A 19,968-nucleotide genomic window follows, 5' to 3' on the forward strand; every position below is an offset into this window, starting at 1 on the left:
TTGCCACATCAGCCTGTCTTCTTTTACTTGGTCCAGTCTGTCCGTGGTGAGACGGTCCCATTCAGGAGGATTCTTTAGGGGGGGGAAAAAATCGGACTTCTAATAAGTTTATTGTATTCTGTCTCGCATCTGCGGGAAATCCTACATTTAATCGAAAACTATGGCTTCTTCCGATGTTGCTCCCCAACTGGTTTGTATTGATCTCTGTTATATCGCTCTTATAACAATCCTAGTCGAGCAGGGAGTGTCTGAGGCTACAATGAAGTTAGCCAGCCTTTCAACTAGCACAACTTTTCTCTTTGACAAATGAAGGAACGCTCCCGTTGAATCACAACGTAACTTAACATCAAAAATCAGAATACGTGCATGTAATTCATGTATTACGTGTTCACGCCAAGATTAACCAATAAAATGGTTTACCGGAGGGGCGTTAGCTGGCTGAAAGAAGCAATCACGTCATCCAACTGGCTGAGTGACTGCTGTGAATTTTGGGAGACGTTGGTATTCAATTGCAGTGTCAAGAAAACTTCAAATATTTTATGATCGCCCCCAACAATATAGTCAGAATACACATTGGTACTGTAGTAGTTGTTATTATATAGTAACAGACAGACATGTTTCAATCTGAATGCATGCACATACTGTATGGTGTAAGATTATAACGAAATGACTAAAACATGTGTTGTGATATTTAGGATAAGGGAATGCGGCCTCTCTCCCTGGCAGGCCACGTGGGTTTTGATAGCCTCCCAGACCAGTTGGTCAACAAGTCCACCGATCAGGGGTTCTGCTTCAACATCCTCTGCATCGGTATGCTGTCAAATCAATACAAAGCACTACGATTAATATTATTTATATAAAGGCTTTGGTTGTCAGTAGATTTTCTTTGTGTCTTCAGGTGAAACCGGTATCGGCAAGTCCACCCTGATGGACACTCTGTTCAGCACCAACTTTGAGAACTTTGAGTCGTCCCACTTTGAGCCTCAGGTGAAGCTGCGGGCTCAAACCTACGACCTGCAAGAAAGTAACGTGCGACTGCGCCTCACTGTGGTCAACACGGTGGGATTCGGAGACCAGATGAATAAACAAGAGAGGTCAGTGCGAGCGAGCGTGTGATTTGTGTGCGGCCATTGCTAACTGACCGTCTGTCCTGTAGCTATCAGCCGGTGGTGGATTACATCGACAGGCAGTTTGAGAGTTACCTGCAGGAAGAGCTGAAAATCAGGCGCTCGCTTTTCAACTATCACGACTCTCGGGTGCACGCCTGTTTGTACTTCATATCCCCCTCGGGACACTCTCTCAAGTCCCTGGATCTGGTCACCATGAAGAAACTGGATAGCAAGGTAGGAAGGCAGGACCTGATTGTATAAAATAATCAATGCTGGTTTTACTGTTTCATTAGTTCGACACTAATGCGGCAGCAGAAATGCTTTGATCAACAAATTGAATTGCTGCCCTCCAAACCGCATTCAAATCATGAGGTGGTGAAAGAGTCGCAAATAATGACTACGGCGGTGCTAGCAACCTTTCCCATGCTCTCTTGTGTGTGACTGTCGGGAAGTGCCAGCAAGCCGCGATTTGCGTGTGAAAAGAGTCACACACACCAAAAAGCGGTGGAATGTCACCACACACGCTCACACACACACACTCGAGTTGTCCTTTTGTGTCACTGTACAGACAGACAGGCGGAGAAAGAGACATTTGTGTTTTTTTTGTGCTCTGCCATCACTTGAGTGTTTTGTTTGTGTGTCTGACCCTGAAGCTCGAGCAGAAAAAACATTCTTGTTGACAAAATCACACGGTCAGGAATGTGGGGTGGCTCGGACAGCAGAGTGAGCTGCTGATCCACAAATAACATCGGGAGACATTTTTTACGCGCTTGCATGCTTGGCCAAGTTTCCGCTCTTATTGAGTCTGCCTCTTTAATGGAATATTAAGCAACTTCTGACACTCAAGTGTTGACCTCAGTACCGCATCAATGAAGTTACTTGAACGGTACCAAAAAAGACACTATGTTAAGTTTTGTTCTGCAACGTCATCGTTTAGGTCAACATCATCCCCGTTATCGCCAAAGCGGACACAATCAGCAAGAGCGAGCTGCACAAGTTCAAGATCAAGATCATGAGCGAGCTGGTGAGCAACGGCGTCCAGATCTATCAGTTCCCCCTGGATGACGAGGCCGTCGCCAAGGTCAACACGGCCATGAACGTAAGCGTCCTCCTCTTCGCCGGTGTCCACGCAAGCTCTGCGGTTCGTTTCTGTAATTTTTCTTTTCTGTCCTTTAGGGCCATCTGCCTTTTGCCGTGGTGGGCAGCACGGAAGAAGTGGCCGTGGGCAACAAGATGGTGAAGGCTCGTCAGTACCCCTGGGGGATTGTCCAAGGTCGGTTTGTGGTTGAGCGACGTTGGGCATGATGAAGTGTCTGACATTATCTGCTCTCCATCCCATAATACCAGTGGAGAACGAGAGCCACTGCGACTTCGTGAAGCTCCGTGAGATGCTGATCTGCGTCAACATGGAGGACCTGAGGGAGCAGACGCACACGCGCCACTATGAGCTGTACAGACGCTGCAAGCTGGAGGAGATGGGTTTCAAGGACACCGACCCCGAGTGCAAGCCCGTCAGGTGACCGCCGTCACAGCTGGGTGCGGGGGTTCCTAATAAATCGACGGATGTCTTAACACCTGCTCGTGCAGTCTGCAGCAGACTTACGAGGCCAAGCGTCAGGAGTTCCTGGTGGAGCTGCAGAGGAGAGAGGATGAGATGAGGCAGATGTTTGTGCAGAGGGTCAAGGAGAAGGAGGCGGAGCTTAAGGATGCAGAGAGAGAGGTTGGAGACAGTCATCCTTGAATGAAAAAACAAATCCATTGAGAAGAGATATTTCTCATCATCCACCTGTTTTCCCTTTTCACCTTTTAGTTGCAGAGCCGCTTTGAGCAGCTGAAGCGGCTCCACGCCGAGGAGAAGTCGGCATTGGAGGAGAAGCGGCGCATGCTGGAGGAAGACCAGAGCTCCTTCGGCAAGAGACGTGCCGCCGCTCAGCTGCTGCAGGCCCAAAGCTTCACCGCCAACGGCAAGAAGGATAAAGACCGCAAGAAGTAAGGAAAACTTACTTTCCCCCTTTTTTTTTTTTGGTGGCCTCTGAAATTCCACAGTATGCCACAAGAGGGCAGCAAAAACCCGGTTTTAGTAACAGATTTCTGTGCATGTCTCCAAATCGTGTTCAAGCTGAAAACCCTTATTGACTTCTTTTTCCCAAATCCACAGTTGCTCAAATGATTCAATTAAACATTTTTTCATGAGCCTTATTGCCGTATAACTGATTTTCACCATACATTTAATTTCTTATCTCCTCCCAACCAGTTCTGGGTTCATGTGAAGAAATCGGGATTTGAACTCCAGTCTGACCAACATCATTCCCAAAATCCTTTGTGGCCAGTCTTGAACACTAATCCGAAGTCTCCCATCAGCATCAGCACCACCGCCAGCAACACACAAGTGTGTTTTATGTGCCAAAGTTAAGAATACGTTTTGCTTTTTTCCTTTGAAATAATGTGTGGGTTTTGTTTTTTGTGTACGTATTCTCTATGATACCTCCTTTGTTGTTTTTAAGCTTGCTGTGGTTTTAGAGGCTCTTGCTTGCTTATGTGTTGGGGTTAATAATGGACCTATAATGATTTTAATGGTACATTCATGTCTCTGATCTTGTAATCTGGTCACCAGCAAAGTGGATGCTGAGAACAAAGCAGCATCTTTATTTCTTTCTATGGACACCTTTGATCGTTCAGTTTCATTCATACTTAAAAATGTATCTGCGTCATTCTTTGATTTGGATAATTTATTATCAACCCTTTGAGAGTGTTTGTGAAAGCAAGCAAGGCCTCAACAACTTTTAACTTACAACAAAGTTGTGTTTACTTATCAGCATATTTACATACACTAAACTAGACAGAATGTTTTGTTTCGCTTGCTTTCTCGTTTCTGCTGACACGTGCGCAACAACGCTGAGTCATCGGAAAAAAAATGAGACGCAAGATAAAAGGCAACAATATTGTACTTTGATGCACTCGTGTCGGGGACGAAACGTCGTGACACTTTACACTCCACATGTTCCACGTGCCTTATGTGTGTCCAGCCTTCAGTAGGATAAACAAAAACACGCAGCAAAACACACCGATGCCTAACGGGGGGAACCTTTTTATATTTGTACTACACTCGTATTTATGAAATAAACAGTGTTACTCAGGAGGCTTGTTCTTTATTTTTCTCTCTGTTTTATTTTCGACACTGTATTATTGTTCGGCTGTACAGAAGAAGCATTTGGGAATTTTAGTCTGGTTTACTTTGTTACGCAATACTTAAATCTTGCGCTTAAATACTCCATATATAGATTAAAATAAAACGAATAACAATTAAATTAAAAATGAACAAACACATTACAACTAATAAAATAAAAACTGACAAAAAAAATTAAAAATCAGTATAACAGACACGAATCGGACAGACAGTGTGATGCAATCGAAAGATTCAATTGAAGGATGCAGCTTTGCTTTATAAGACCAGTTAAGACTGCCGCGCTTTTAAAAAAGATGCAGGAGGAGACACATCCTCCCCGCCGTGTCTCACCCGGTAGGGCGTCAAGTGTGAGGATGAGGATGGATTGCCTGCAGGGGGCCACAGCATCTCTCCGAAGGAGGCACCTTCACCTCCCAGTGTGGGGTAAAGCTCTTGGCTGGGAGCGAGTGTCGTGGGCGTTCCCATGCGTGGCTTCCCACAAAACTCTCTTAAAAGATCTTAAAAGAAAATCGTACACGCAGGCCTTTTTTGCTCGTCACTCTAAATGCTAATGAGGCTTGGAAAGGGGCCTGGAAGTTAATGGGGGAGGAGAAACGAGAAGGAGACTGAGGGGAAAGAGCAACTTTATCTTTATTGAATATCTGTCAGGTCAACCCGGCTTGTCTTTGACTGCGGGCTCAGCGGACGTAGCATTAGGCAGACCAACTCCAAATAAGAAAGACTTTTTTTTTTTTTAAATCAAAGGCATTTATTGCGAAAAATGCACTTGACATGAAAAAAAAAACAAATCAACCACGGGTCATCAGTACAAGACGATGCATCATGATCACATGGTAGTGCGCGCTGAGTACGGCCAGCGCAGAGCATGACTTCAATGGCACCAAAGGCCTATAAATATTCTGCACAATATAGAATTAGATAGACATTTTTTCTTTTTTTTTTTCAAAGAGACCTGACTCAGTCCTGATAAGCGTCCACGGCGCCTTTTTTTTTTTTCCCTCCATGTGCTACATACCGAGGCCTCCCCTGAAATACACTCATTCTCTCACACAAACACACACAATCGTCTCCCATCGAGAAATTATTTCACACTCTGTGCTTTATTTCCACATGTTGACATTGTTTGGGGAAATTTATGAATCCATCCCCTCTTCAACTTTGACCTTAATCTACTTTGCAGTTGCACCAGATGCACAGGATTACCCACAATGCACCTCTCTCACCATCGAGAGCTTGCAATTTTTTCAACAATTTGACATGCTTGGAAAAGTAAAAACATTTTGTTTTTGCGATATGAGGGTTCAAATTGGTGCAATATTTATTTGTATATCTTCTGCAACAATTTCATGGAGGGGGCATGTTCAGCCAATCAATAAGCGTCAACTAGGGTCGCAATTAAAAATGTGCCTCGCTCACACTTTCCACTCGCATCCCTTTGAGGATATTTATGCACATTTCGATCTTGCCTGTTTGCTGTGAGTGGAAGCTGAACCCAAGAAGTCACAAACATACACTCACACACACACACACACACACACACACACACACACACACACACACACACACACACACACACACACACACACACACACACACACACACACACGTACACCCTCAAGTTTGGCTGTGCTTCTATCTCGGGGGGGAAAAGGTAGATAGTGTGACAGATGTAAACTAGCTTGGACCGACTCTCAGGACGTAAAAATTCATAAAGCAGACTGTACACTCACTGAAGCAAACCTTGTACAAAAATATCAACAAGTTCCAAGTTGCTGTCAAAGATTTGGCAGTTGGAGAATGAAAAGCTTCTGTTCACCCCTTTGGAGTTTTTGCGACTCCTCGTCAACGACTTGACTTTTTTTCACATGGCTGTGCCGCTCTTTAAACTGTTAGAATTTGTTTTCTATTCGGTTGAGAAAAAAAAAAGCTGGTTTGAAGCTAGATATTTGTTACGGCTGATGATGGTAATCACATGGAGTGCAGTTCGGCTGTCGGAAATGTCACCAAGTGCAATCTTATCTCTTGCTTTTGTCGAACACACAAAAAAAACGATTTCAACAATACAAATGAATCATCCCAAGAGTTTGTATACTTTTTTTTACATTCATCAAGCCATTTTTCCCTCACATGAAGCCACTGTGTGCATGGGGAAAACATTAAATAGAACAATAGCAAGATTTCAGATTCAATAAATATTAAAAAAAATCAAAGCTGAAATTACTTGTTGCACCTTTGTAGGTTTTTTTTTTTTTAATACAAACAAATCCAGTGACAGATCACAGCTTGGGACAACACAAATATCAATCTGAACATTAAGAAAAAGAAAAAATTAAGAGAGTCAAACAATGCTACACGCATTTGTATAAAGGTGTAGCGATTAATCGGTAAATCGACAAGTAATTGATTATCAAAGTAATCCAATTATTTGTAAATTGATTAATCGTTCAGCCACTTGGTTGAATTTTAATTCATCAACGAATATCGAGTTTAAAAAAAGTAAAATGTGCTTATTGCCACAAACACAATGAACCTGGTTTGGATCTTTGCAAAGAAAGAACGCACCAGAGAGGAGGTCTGAGGTCGCAGTTTGAAGCTTGTGCTGGTGGACGACACCTGGGAAGCTTTTCTTTGTTTCTTTGTGTGCTCTTCGAGTGTGTGCGAGCGTTTATCTGTGTGCGGATCTTCAGTAGTCATAGAGGACGGGAAAGTATGGCCTCCCTTTTTCCTGTGCTGCTGGATCAAGAAGGACTTTTGAAGATGTCTTGTGCTACTGTCTTTTATTTTGATTCTGAAAAAAAGAAAGTCCACAGGGAGAATTTTACCGCGAACACTTGAATTTCTGTGATTTTTTTTTTTTGAAGGTTAACAGCTCCTTAAGGCAGATTGGAAAGCCCAATATCAAGCCAAGTGATTTTGTGTGTCTTTTTTTAAAAGCTCTCCACAAAGCTTCCAGGAAACAGGCCGGTTTGTCCCGTCCTTTGCAGGGTGCCTTTGTACCAGCCGTCGTCTCGTTTTTTGTGGACGAACACCACGTCTCCTTCCCGAAGCTCGATCTCCGCCTCGCTCTGGGGCGGATAAGGAACTACCACTCGGTACCTAGCCGACACATGAAGATGAGAATTAAGTCAGCTGATAGAAGTGATTTTCTACATCTTTATCCTGTGGTTCTGAAACCCACCTTTCCCTGGACAGGGGCTTGGGTTCAGGTCGGAGTACCATGAGAACGCTGCTGGCTCGCGTCGGAGGGGGCGACATTGGAAAGTTTGTATCCAAGGAGCCCGATTTTCTGTGCAGAGGTTCCAACCCCACGGCCCCGGCCATGTCGATCTCAACGGGGCAGGAGCCGGCCCGCCCCTGAGAGACCATAGGACACGATCCGGAGCGGGCGTGGTGGTGATGGTGGGGGTGGTGAGGGTGGTGGACGAGGTCAGTGGACGACGAGGGATCGTGGGTGGGCGGGGAGGTAGGAGGTGAGCGTGGTTTCTTCTTGGCCGCCGCCCCTGACAGGAGCTTCAACAAACCTCCAGCTTTTCTTTCCTTCTGATGGGAGGAAGTCAGGGAGGAGCAACAGAGCAGATATGATTACTTTTTTTCCTATAATTAATTATTTCCGTCATATATTCATCAGTAAAAATAATAGATTGAAAAAATAAAATTCAGCACAGTATGTGTGTCGTCACCTATTTTTTTTCAATGGACTAGTCAATGATTTTTTTGTCACAAAGTTGCTGTTCTTCTACAAACCGCACGGTGGCAGTATACACCCATTGACGCTAATGTCAAAGCAGCATGAAGCATTATATCATTTACACAAAATATAATTTTACACTTGAAACTCAGTCTCACGGAGGGAGAGTTTGATTTAGCCATCCATAAGGTCATGTGATAAATCGTAGTAGAAGGTAACCTGCGAGAATCCGCCACTGAGGATGCCAGACCATCCTGCCCGCACATCAACCTAAATTACTGAACCATTTGCTCACCCACGCGCAACACTCTCAGTATGCGTTTACAGTAACTTATCCCAAAAGATGAATACAGAGACTGACAGATCAAACGGCTCAAGGTAACCGCTTGAATGTTTCTTCAAGTACGGAAGACGAGCAAAACACTTAAAACACGGAAACCATAGGGTCATTTTCGTCGAAGGCCATTTTGGGGTCATTATGATTGCGGAGACATAAATACACGATTGCCTCATGATGTGTTTACAAAGACGCTAGAAATTGCTATGTGTTGAAATAAGACAGCAATGAAGATAGATTGGAAAACTGTTGTGGCCTTAGGAATAAAAAATGATTGGAAAAAAGTGAAGACTATGCACTTTTTGTAAATAGTATTTTGAAAGAAACATTAAGTAGAGACACATGATTTGCTTTAGTGGTCATAATTGGGGAAAATACACTTACTGCTTTTAATAAAAAGTTTTCTTCTGGCTTCCTGATGTTCATGTTTGTTTTGTGTGCCTGTTTATCGTCTGCCAGACATTATCAGATGCGCTTCATCATTTCCCGTAGATTCATTTAGACTGGAGCAGTCAGCCTCTGCTGCGTCATGGCCAGATTGGCCGCTCAGAGCAACAAAAGGTATCAGGTGTGATGATGAGGTACAGCGTGATAATGTGATTTGGAACACGAGGTGACAATCCAATTGTTGTGGAATAAAACGTGCCATGCTCCAACAAATCTAAAGCTACACCAGGAGCTGACACATTGAACCTAAGACTTAGTTGATAAGCTTCTAACAAACGAGAGATGGCCCAACTCAATTGGACGAACACATAAATAGAATAAAAATCAAATCTCTAGCCGTGACAGGAGAGGATTCATTAATATCTGAGCCTCATAAAAAAACAAGAGCGGTCTTTGAGTGGGATGGTGTAAACAAGCCTGCTGTTCCACTATGGCGGAGCTGTTTGTCAGCTCGCCATGTAGTTAGATGAGCTGTCCAACGCAGCCAAGCCAGCAGCAAAAACAAAAGGAACCGAGACAGATGCAAAGCTTTGCTCCGCCATCATTCAACGCGAGCATGTTCCGATTTGACACCCCCTCCGAGTTTCCGTGCGGCAGACGAGGCGGCATCCGAGACGGAGTTCAATATGAGTGCCATAAAGTGCTTTTACTGAATCAGGTACAACAATCTTCATTTTCAATGCGTCCTTAAAGCATAAATGATTCAATAATGAGCTGTGATACGTTCCACTGCTTTTGCTGGAGGGCTACAGCGTGGGCCAATTGAGAAACTATTACATTTGCAGAACGCTCTACTTAACAAGCATCTTCTCTTATTTTTGTACGTAAGCTGGCAAAGGTTGTTTTTAAGTTTGGCTTGTTTGAACAATATGGCTGCCTTGTTGAGGTGAAATACATCTAGCCATCATTTATTGAGCTTGAAATGGACACCGGGACGTAAATACAAACAAGCATTGACACTCGTAATTTAGAAACATACACCCATGGTACAGTGAGGCCTGGCAACGACCGAAAACACACAACACATCCAACCAGCCAAACCCGAGGAATGGAATTGATCTTTTTAAGGTACGTATAGCGTCCAATCAGTGAAGCTGATAGCACACCTAAAATCAATTTACTAATTTGGACGCTTTTTCCAGCACTGATTGGACGGCCAACACATATCACACAAAGAAAAAGACAATTACCGTATTGGCCCGAGTATAAGACGACCCTGATTATAAAACGACCCCCTCTTTTTCAAGACTCAAATTTGAAAAAATACTTTTTGAACACCAAATTTATTTTTATACAGAAAATAATTACAATTAGGCTTTGGCCTGGGGAGTTAAGCTCAGCATTCATCTAACCCCCACTTTTTCAGTCTTATTTCAATGCAAAAAAACCCCACCGTCTTATATTCGGGCCAATACGGTAATGGCCACAAGATATCATGGGGGAAACCAAAACACTCACCTTCTCGGTTTTGGGGGCGAGAGCGCACTGCGTGGGTGCGTGAGAGGGGCCCGGGGATGGCGGCTGCAGGGGGCTTGCCGATTCCCCATTGAGTAGCACCGCTGACACGTTGGGTGGCGTGAGGCAGGACAAAGGAGACGACAGGGGCAGGTGCGGCCGTGAAGCGGGAGACGACAGGGGCGAAGGCCCCAAACTGGAGCCTGGAGACGTCATGGAGAGCGGGCGACCTGATTGGCCGGTGCAACGTGAAGGGGAGGAGCTCTGCGAGCGTAGGGAAGATATCGCCACGACGGGGCGCTCTGGACTTCCAGCGGGAGAACTATGAACTAAGACACAAATATATTTTCTGAATTAATCTAAGCAAGAGGACCTTTTACTGACAGCAGGTAGCCATTAAGTCCTCATTAATTTTGGAAGGGAACATTGATCTCCGTATTTCACTTCTTTATAGACACTCAGAAATAACACGCTTCATAAAACCAGGGTTCCAAAGTTATTAGCACGATCGTCTCGCGGCAATATTGACAGTACGTTCTTCATATTTTTCAACACTTCAAGGCAAATTTGACACTAAACACAGTAGGCAACTTTTTGGAGAGAAATGAATAATGGGCACAAAAAAATGGGCAACAAGTTCCCAGGCAGTAAGCAGCTGTTTTAAAACTAATCTCACAGACCAGAAAAAAAAAAAAACTCACAACACGCATGCAGTTTCCAGCCACCTGCTGCATAACACTGCCAAAGTGGCTTGCTGCTGCTTTGTAATGTAGTCCAGATGTGTGTGTGTGTGTGTCTGTGTGTGTGTGCGTGTGTGTGGATGACACAGCCAGAGACCGAGAGAAAAAGCAAGAGGCAAAAGGCTCTGTCATTACGCCTACATCGAACACAAAAACAAAGTGATGTCATTCGGCAGTGCGTTTCTTTGTGCGGCCCAGTCTCACAGTGTCAAGCAGTGCTGCGTGTGAGTGTGTGTGTGTTAACACAACACTCCCACACCTGCTCCACATCATCCTCACAAGCTATGCAGACCTGCCAAGGTTCATTTACTAGCTGCCAACTTTGCCCTCCAGCGCCAACGTTTCTATTTTAAAACAGTTTTTGGGTTACCTTAGGCTCATATTACTTGGCAAAAGTTGATGTTTGTATTTTAAGATCGGAAGTAGCACACAAAATGGTCCCACATTGTCATCATTCATTTGAGCAAAAACGTTTTCCGGCCGATCGTGACACGAGGCCACGTAATTGCGTAAAGGTGACGGCAATTGTGTTTGCAATCAAGCGAGTGCTGATTAGACAGGGCTCAGTGGGTAGACAAGCTACTCCACTAGAAACAACTTAAGATGCGCAGCAGGGTGCAAATTGCACATATTATATGATGTCATGACACTGATGGTAGTTTATGTTGCTTTAATGACAGCTCAGAAAATCGTCACCGAGAAGAACCTGTCATACACGAACCTCCGCTCGACTGCTTTCGTTTCACTTCGGAATGTAATTGTAACGTCTGTGAAAGTTGCATAAATATAGTGTTTGGTCCGTGGCAAGATTTGAAATGAGTATTGATTGAAAATATGTCGAGTCGTGCTTACCCAGCTGCATTGAAGTGCGTGTCTGGTTGACTGAATGCTGACTGGAGCGCAGGCAGTTCTTCAGCTGTGCCGCCGCGCTTTGCGGCGACGAGGCGGGACTGACGCAGTTGACTAGCGGCGTGGAGGGACGGGACGAAGAAGGCCCCGGGGACCCCGGAGAAGAGGGGTCCGAGATTTTACCGCTGACCTGACTGCAACTACCGCTTCCTCCGTTTCCTGGACTGGACAAACATGAGCCCTTTGTGGCGCCAACTCCAAATGTAGCCCTTTAAAAGAGAAAAAAGAGAGATTGGGAAAGATTACAAACTCTAATTCTGAGGGCACCTCCAACAAATTGTAAAAAAATATATGTATATATATATATATATATATATATATATATATATATATATATATATATATATATATATATATATATATGACTCTCTACAGCATAGGTGTCAAACTCAAGGCCCGGGGGCCAGATTCGTCCCACCACATCATTTTAAGCAGCCCGCGAAATTTGCATCAACTTTGTGTCATTACTGAAATTACAAATTGTCTTCACTTTTAAAAGCAATTATTATTCACATTCATCTTTTTAAAAATATTTGAACAATTTTTACTACTGCAACTTTCGGACTATAAGCCGCACTGGACTATAAGCCGCACCAGCTAAAACTCGTGATTCCGGGTTCAAAATTTGTGAAAAAAGTCGTGGCTTATAGTCCGAAATTTACCGTAGTCTCTGATTTCAAAACTAGTCTACCATTTTTCAGCTACAAAATGCTTTCTGTAGATCACATAAATGACGTGGCTCGTGTTTCCGAAAAATAAACTGAACTGCACTGACTGCACCATCCGCTCTCTTATTGCTGCCCATTGACTTCCAGTCACATCCAAGAGTTATGAGCTCGCGCCAGTTTGATCTTGTGTGCCAAACAATTTGAGTTTTAAAGCATCTATAAAGGGGACACTTGCAGGGAGGATATTTCAGATGGACCTCACTTAAGCTTCTCGTACACAGCCGGTCGCCATCGGGGATATTGCACTCCATGCTCGTGTAAGTGGGATAGCTGGGAGAGCTCCCACAAAAATATCTCACACGGGGGTGACATTAAGCTGATATTGTAAAGTTATGTATGAAGCCGCAAGGCACAGAGGCGGATGGATTTTTTAACGTGTGCTGTTACATAATCTTTGAACAAAACAGACTTCAGACACTTGAGGAATGGTTTGATGGTAAACATTTGCTGTGATTTTTTCCGTCACGCTCGGCTAATGGCTTGGATAAAGCCACTCACTATTTCAAATGAGCCGCTCTATATTTCAGATTAAACGTAAGCTTGTTGTTAATCGTCTGGAAAATATTGGCGGTCAATTAAATGAGCCCAGGTGTGTGTGGGTGTCATCTTATTGTCATCGTAATGAGCATCCTGGCACTTTCCTAAGTACGGAGGAGGGCAGCTCGAAAAAGAGCGAGTGCTCTTGAGCAAATAAACGCAAATTGTCTCATTTGATTTTACCCTCCCCACCTCTTGCGTACCTCTGGTCTCATCACTCTCTCTTTGCCTCTTCTTCACCTTTACCACCCCCACCCCTCCCTCGTACGCTTTCATCATTTTCCTCACTCCTTTCATGCCTCATTTTCTTTCCACCGTTCCAGAAGTCTTCATTATCTTTTCTCTGGCTTGTTTGTGTTTGTATTATTCCTCCGCTGCTCAGCTTTTGTTTCCCCCTCGTTCGCAGTCTTTCACCGCATGGTGAGGTAAGAATGCAGATTAGCCGAGCGTCTGCAAGAAATACGGACCTCCTCAAAGGCATGACGGCGGCTATAAAAATGAACAAATATCCAAGTGTGACTGACCTCAGCACTCTTACCTTTTAATCTCATGCGGTTTTAACAGCGCCGGGTAGTTGGCTTTGAATGCTAACAGCAGCGGTAATAACAATTTTATGATAATGATGATGATGCCGCTGGTAATGATTTATTCTCGGTGTGTGGGAGCAGCAGAAACAATACAGTGGATCCTCACAGATCCAACGCAAGTTGATCTACCAATATGGAACTCTGGCGTGCATTGGCAATTAATGAGTGAGAGAAAAAAACTAATCATAGAACCTTTAACACAAGACAAATTGAAGGTTATATTTTAACATTCTATATGACTGACCTGGACACGGGCGTGACGTAGTTTCCGGGAAAAACGCCAGACGCGGCCGTTCTCAGCGAGGTGCCTTTGAACCAGCCGTCTTGACACTTCTCCGTCACCCGGTACATCTCTCCCTTTCTAAGTTCCAGCTCGTCGGCCTTCTGGGGCTTGTAGGCGTACAGTGCAAGGTAGCTGAGAATTTGAGGTATTGGAAAATAATATGTAAAGAAAAAGGGCTGACAAACATGAACACCAAACATGAGACACACGATGTTTCTTGCCACTGGCAGAGCTAGAGGGGGGCCATGGGGGCACTGAACCCCCAAATAAATGCTTGCACCCACCGGGTAGCCCAGATAAATTGACTTTTTGGTATTTTCTTTTTATTGTGAGGATTTTGTCCCACATTTTCACTAACATAATGAATCTTTATCAATGTTTTTTTGGAAGGATTTTTGGGGTTTGTTTAAAAAAAAGAGACACTTGCTATCAAGAGAGATTGTACAAAATAAAAAAAAAAAGAATCAAAGATGAGGCAAATATATTTCAAGAAACGTATAACTAAACTGCATTATATATTTGTCACACTAAAAATGAGCTTCTGTTGTTGTTGTTATTGTTGTTAATGATCGCAAACTAGAGTAAACCAGCTCTATATGCTGCCGCTAGGTTGCCATGGTAACAGACATGGGGATCGTATTCCGTCTTTCCATGGCAACAGGGATAGTTGCCAGGTCAAGATTGAAACGTCCACCCTCATCAGCAGTACCAAGTCACTCTAGACGTGTGTCTTGGTCCATGTGAAACTTACAGACCCGGAAATATAGGGACAGGTGATGTCTTGTTTCACATTTGGGGAGAGATTTGTCTACACTGAAGGTTGGTCAGTGCTGCAAATTGGATAGCATAAAAAGTGACTTTTCATTTTCTTGATGTGTAACAACTCCAAGGATAAAAGAAAACATAATGTGATTGCCCATGATGATGAAGGCTTATTTTGAAACGGTGCTTTTACAGCCAAGGTCAAAGCATGCTATTGTATTTTTGTGTTTTCCCAGGATGCCTTTTAAAGTTGTTTTTAAAGGCTTTTCTCAGTGTCATTCTGGAAGCGGAGTAGTAGAAATAGTGGAACATAGCCAATATCTCTGGGCATAATGGAAGATTTATTTTTAAGCTTGCAAGAAAATCAAAGTAAACAAAAAGAGGACTCACATGTTGAGAGGCAGCTGCACCTTTGCATGGGCCAAAAGTTCAGAGGTTATCGATGCCACTTTTGGCGGCACCAGTACCCCTGCCGAGGAAGGAGAGGGACCTGGGGACGATGCGTCCTAGATGCATACACAAAGTGGTAAACGTTTAGAAACTTTGAGGCATCAATGTAATATTCTCTGTGTCTGCAGCTTTCCAAAAACATTAGAAGCAACCAGAGGCAAACTGTAAGTAACTCTGGGCTAGAGCAATATATATAAAAAAAAAAAAGTGGAAAATATTTTATTTAAATGGAAGTGTCAGAGTTTGTAATTGGGAAATATATCAGGGATGTTAAAAAGCTGGATTAGCTTTCAGGCAGTATCTCTCTTCCCATACTGGTGAAGATGGAAATTGCATCTGTGTAGTGTGCATTATATTGTAGCAGCCCGTTTGTCATTTACAAGTTATGGGCGCATAAAACACAGCCTTATTCATATACAGTAAAAATGAGAATAGTCAGGATATATTTTAGTCAAAAAGACAGTTACAACTAATTAAAATTAAAACATCTTTACATCAACATTGGATTATTCACTTTTAATAAAAGCTTCGATTAAGGACTAATATTTATTAGTTTTTTTTTTAGCAGAAGCAGGATTTCACATTTTTAATTGAGACGAGATTGCCATTATTTCATTATTTATTGACACTTTTTAAATTTTTTTATTTTATGTGATGTGTTCATGCATGTGAACCTGGATGCGTGCTGCGGCCCTGGGGTCCGAGGAGCTAATGAGGACCGGGTGGGAGATCTCCATGCTGTGTCTGTTATTGAGTTGGGCGGCTCGTTGGGTGACGGAGAGAGCTGAGAATGAATGCCTCTTCTTTGCGTTCTTCTTCCCTTCGCCTCTCCGATGTCCCGGGCCGTTTCCGTTGGAGGGCGAGGTGCTAGGGGAGGGGCCGAGAGAGCAGGGACCCAAAGGGGACGGCTCGGAACTGGGACCCGGCACGCTGGTCGTTGTCGTGGGCTTGTCGATTTCCATCAGCTGCTTTGCCGTTTCGTTTAACTGGAGGTCGAGAGAGGAGGAAGTGAAGAAAACAAGTCTGATTTAATGCCTCCATTGAATTTTGCCATTATTGATATCAATTAGCTTGTTAACGCCACAGTCAAGAACGGCTCTGGTCTGGTAGGAGGGCTCAGCATTAATATCGACAAAACAGACTGTAATTGAAAAAAAAAAGGAAAAACCTTGTGACAGTTTAAAATAAAGGACTTATTGATGTTTCTGAACTTGGCCTTTTAAAAAAAAAAAAAAAACTAACCATTTTTATCAACCTCAACGATGAGCCGATTGGAGGATGCTGGCCTTGCTCGTGGTTGACGAGGTGAAAACTAATAAACACTTTTTGTTTCAAGCATTGGAAGTTGCTCAAATCGACACTCAAGTCACAAGCAGGTGCATTAAAAGGTCCCCATTTAATTAATGAAGACGTAAGTAAAGTAGGTTCTTGTTAAGCGCTTTAGAGAACATTCAATTAATCGACTTGCATTAAATTCCAGGAGGTGAACTAAACACAAGCACACACTTAGGAGTAAACTAAAAACACTAAGAGACAACATCAGCTTTTGCCCTCTGACAAACTTCACTTATCATGGCGCAGCCTCTTCTCAGTCTCCACAAACACTCCCTGGAGGAAAAAGTTATTTCAAGAGGCGCGGGCCAAAAGAAAAGGTGGATACGCGTACAAGAACAAGCTATATAGGCGCCATTTCCATATTAATAAATATGCTAATCAAGCCGAATCATGCTAATGAGCATGATGGATTGAAGCTGCGATTCTCTTGGGATAGACGTGAGGACAGGGGACACACACTCCCCAGACACGGAAGGTCAGTGACACAACACACACTCGCTCGCTCAGAACTTATCAAGACTAATCAAGTCATTTTTAGCGACTATATGCAGACACACACTCGCCTGGCACGGCAAGAGTGCGATAAAGGTGCGGCGAGAGAAGATATGATGGAAACAATTCTTTACTTGGCTGAATTAAAAAAATAATAATAATCCAAGGTTAGCTACCATATTTTGAGATAATGCTTATTTTCGGAGGGTGAATCATACCAGGGGTCGACCTTATCTGCACTGAGAATAGCCCGACTGCATAAACAATTTCCCCAAAAATCCTGTTTTGTGTACTTCTCTTGATCCGATCACTTGTTTTCCCTGCATCCATCTTCCAACTGTTCTCATTCATTTTGACACCAGCTAGATAGTGGCCGACCCCAGAAATATGCTTGAATCCCCCCAGGTGCCACACTAGATAATTGAGTTTTTGGGTATTTTCCGATTTTTCCGGCAATTCTTTATCACTTTTTCACCCATACCTTGAAGGAAGAATTTACAGAGTCTTCATCAGCATTTTCTGAAGAATATTTTGGGTTTGTAAATTAATATAATAATAATAATAAAATGGATGGATGGATGGATGGATGGATGGATGGATGGATGGATGGATGGATGGATGGATGGATGGATGGATGGATGGATGGATGGATGGATGGATGGATGGATGGATGGATATATATATACCGTATTTTCCGGATTATAAGTCGGAACAAAGTAGAAAAAAACATGTATAAGTCGCTCCAGAGTATAAGTTGCATTTTGGGAGGAAATTTATTTGATAAAATCCAACACCAGGAACAGACATGTCATCTTGAAAGGAAATTTAAAAAAAAAAAAATAGAATAGGCAACAACAGGCTGAACAGTATGATATGCTAACGTTAAATAAACATATAAACAAGGAACTGAGAAGTGAGTCCCCCAGCCCAAGAAAAAATGTCTTGCTTCGCCAGTGCCTTGTGTCTCATCAGAAGTATTTGTATTTGTATTGTATTTAATTCAGACTGCGCCTGAGTTCTCTCAAAATGATTGGCAGCCAGTTCTATTCTATTATCTTCTTTTATGCTCTGCAGTGACTCAATCCATTCCGTTCACATCCATCACCAATTCCGAGCAGACTCAAAGCAGCCCAACAAAGTCGAGGAACAGAAAAATGAACCATTGCTCTCCGCTTAGCACCACTCACAGCTTGTACTCTTACACAGCCAGAAAATGGGAAATCGTTTCAAAGTCCTCACACCCTCAAGCCACTTTTTACATCTGCTCCTCTTGAGCCGGTGCTACCAAATCCTGCGTAGAAAATGTAAAAAAAAAACACAGTCGCGTTTATTGCCTGCCGTGAAAAATACAAACCATTATCTCCGGATATGCGGCATCTAGTCTTTTAGAAACGGTTTCACATTTATAAATCCCGTACCACGCAATACCCTGAAAACATGATTGCAATATCCCAAAAAGCAATAAACACCTAATAAAATTATATAAGATGATAAGATGACATTACTTAAATTCCATAATGGGTTAAACTACTTGGGAAGCTATTTGAGAAATGCCTCCCCCCTTCTCCCCTCCACATCGTCCTGAAAAGACCGAGGCTCCATAATGGCGCTTTTGTCCAGACATCCTTTTTTCCAACCCAACCTTATCACCCCATTTTGGAGATAATGCTTCTAAAATGTAATCATCTTTACATTCGGACGATATTGACCGTCCTGTCAAATGATTTGGAACTATATCAGATTATTCGCGCACACAAACAGCAGCTGAAGTCCAGCTGGGTCTTATTCATTAGTGCAGTTGCACACACACACATGCATGTGTGTGTGTGTGTGTGTGTGTGCCCTTGACATGTCTTGGTGCCCCTGCTGTTTGGGAGTGATGGAGAGGTCTGAATTATTGATGCATCTCTACTTAAAATGAAGCCTTTGGATTGATGGATATCTGAGTCCTGTGTGGGCCATGTCAGAAATAGTTTCACTGCGGCCATGTTTTTATAAGACAAACAAGCCGATAAAGTCTCAAGATGGTATTCATGTCGTGCTTTGTCTTTTAGAAATCGTCAGCTCAGGTGATTTTTCCCAAAACAATGGTTTTCCCCACGAGGTGCAGCTATTGCTTCTGCTCCAAGATTGCTGTTTTTGTGATGCCAAGTGATTGTTTGTGTGCGATGTCTGGAGGCTTACCTCAACGTAGAGGATGGGGAAGATACCAATCTTGTCGCCCAGCATGCCTTCTGCCCAGTTTTCATCCACCCTCCTGATTACCGTCAGGACTTCATCCTGAAGAGATGACGCACAAAATACAAAGAGAATTTCATTTAACATGAAATGATTTTATATATGGAACAGATTGACCTCATATCTCAAAAGCAGTGATAGCATTTCGTGAGAAATTACATGTAATCTTCCCGAAATAGCCATGATGAAATTATATTTATAACAAAACGAACAATGCGACTATCTCCAACCGTGTAGTTTTGACATCATCCTACAAAGAGCATTGCAAACCGCCTCGTACTTACTACGTCGAATAAGTACATGCTTGTTTTACATGGCTATAGACTGGAGCCTTGTATGGCTTATGCTACACTTTGAGTTTGGTTTAAGATGGTATTTTTAGAAACATGAGGGTAACCACCCGAAGACAAAGCTGTATTTTGGGGTGCGTATAAAGGAATGTTTTTATTCTACCGTGACTATAGCAGAGCGAGCTGCTTAAGTCGACCGTGTCCAAACGACTCAGTGCTTTAATGAAGAAAATAACCGTCAAGTCCGGGAAGGTCGACGTACACTTTATCAACAGTCCTTTTATTTATTTATTTATTTATTTATTTATTTATTTATTTATTTATGTGTATATTTTTCATTGTTTAATATTTTATTTATTTAGTTAGTTAGTTATTTATTTATTCATAACTTGTC

At 42.9% G+C, this 19,968-nt stretch overlaps 2 protein-coding genes across 3 annotated transcripts in view; one reads left to right on the top strand and one right to left on the bottom strand.

Moving 5' to 3' along the window:
- The first annotated feature begins 23 nt into the window (after window positions 1–23).
- Window positions 24–4,248, top strand: septin10 (septin 10). Of its 2 annotated transcripts, XM_088383381.1 has the most exons (10): window positions 24–190; window positions 696–810; window positions 899–1,094; window positions 1,157–1,343; window positions 2,047–2,208; window positions 2,286–2,382; window positions 2,457–2,625; window positions 2,697–2,829; window positions 2,920–3,098; window positions 3,364–4,248. In XM_088383381.1, the coding sequence occupies exons 1-10, from the start codon at window positions 161–163 to the stop codon at window positions 3,377–3,379; spliced, it is 1,284 nt and encodes a 427-aa protein (XP_088239507.1). In that variant the 5' UTR covers window positions 24–160; the 3' UTR covers window positions 3,380–4,248. The 2 variants fall into 2 exon arrangements, with proteins under 2 accessions (XP_088239507.1, XP_088239508.1); XM_088383382.1 differs by lacking the exon at window positions 3,364–4,248 and having other exon boundaries at window positions 2,920–3,102.
- A 2,265-nt stretch (window positions 4,249–6,513) lies between these two features.
- The window catches only part of sh3rf3 (SH3 domain containing ring finger 3), a 38,828-nt gene continuing 25,373 nt past the window's right edge, over window positions 6,514–19,968 (bottom strand). Inside the window, exons 3-10 of the mRNA XM_088383285.1 lie at window positions 19,231–19,326; window positions 15,894–16,205; window positions 15,160–15,275; window positions 13,969–14,139; window positions 11,816–12,081; window positions 10,227–10,552; window positions 7,475–7,836; window positions 6,514–7,392 (exon numbers count right to left, since the gene is read on the bottom strand). Of these exons, the coding sequence (XP_088239411.1) occupies window positions 7,224–7,392; window positions 7,475–7,836; window positions 10,227–10,552; window positions 11,816–12,081; window positions 13,969–14,139; window positions 15,160–15,275; window positions 15,894–16,205; window positions 19,231–19,326 (1,818 nt within the window). The 3' untranslated portion in view covers window positions 6,514–7,223. The remainder of the gene's footprint in view (window positions 7,393–7,474; window positions 7,837–10,226; window positions 10,553–11,815; window positions 12,082–13,968; window positions 14,140–15,159; window positions 15,276–15,893; window positions 16,206–19,230; window positions 19,327–19,968) is intronic.

This window comes from Syngnathus floridae, chromosome 8 (genome assembly GCF_059516105.1).
Source record: "Syngnathus floridae isolate MCC-2025c chromosome 8, RoL_Sflo_1.0, whole genome shotgun sequence".
Lineage (NCBI taxonomy): Eukaryota > Metazoa > Chordata > Actinopteri > Syngnathiformes > Syngnathidae > Syngnathus > Syngnathus floridae.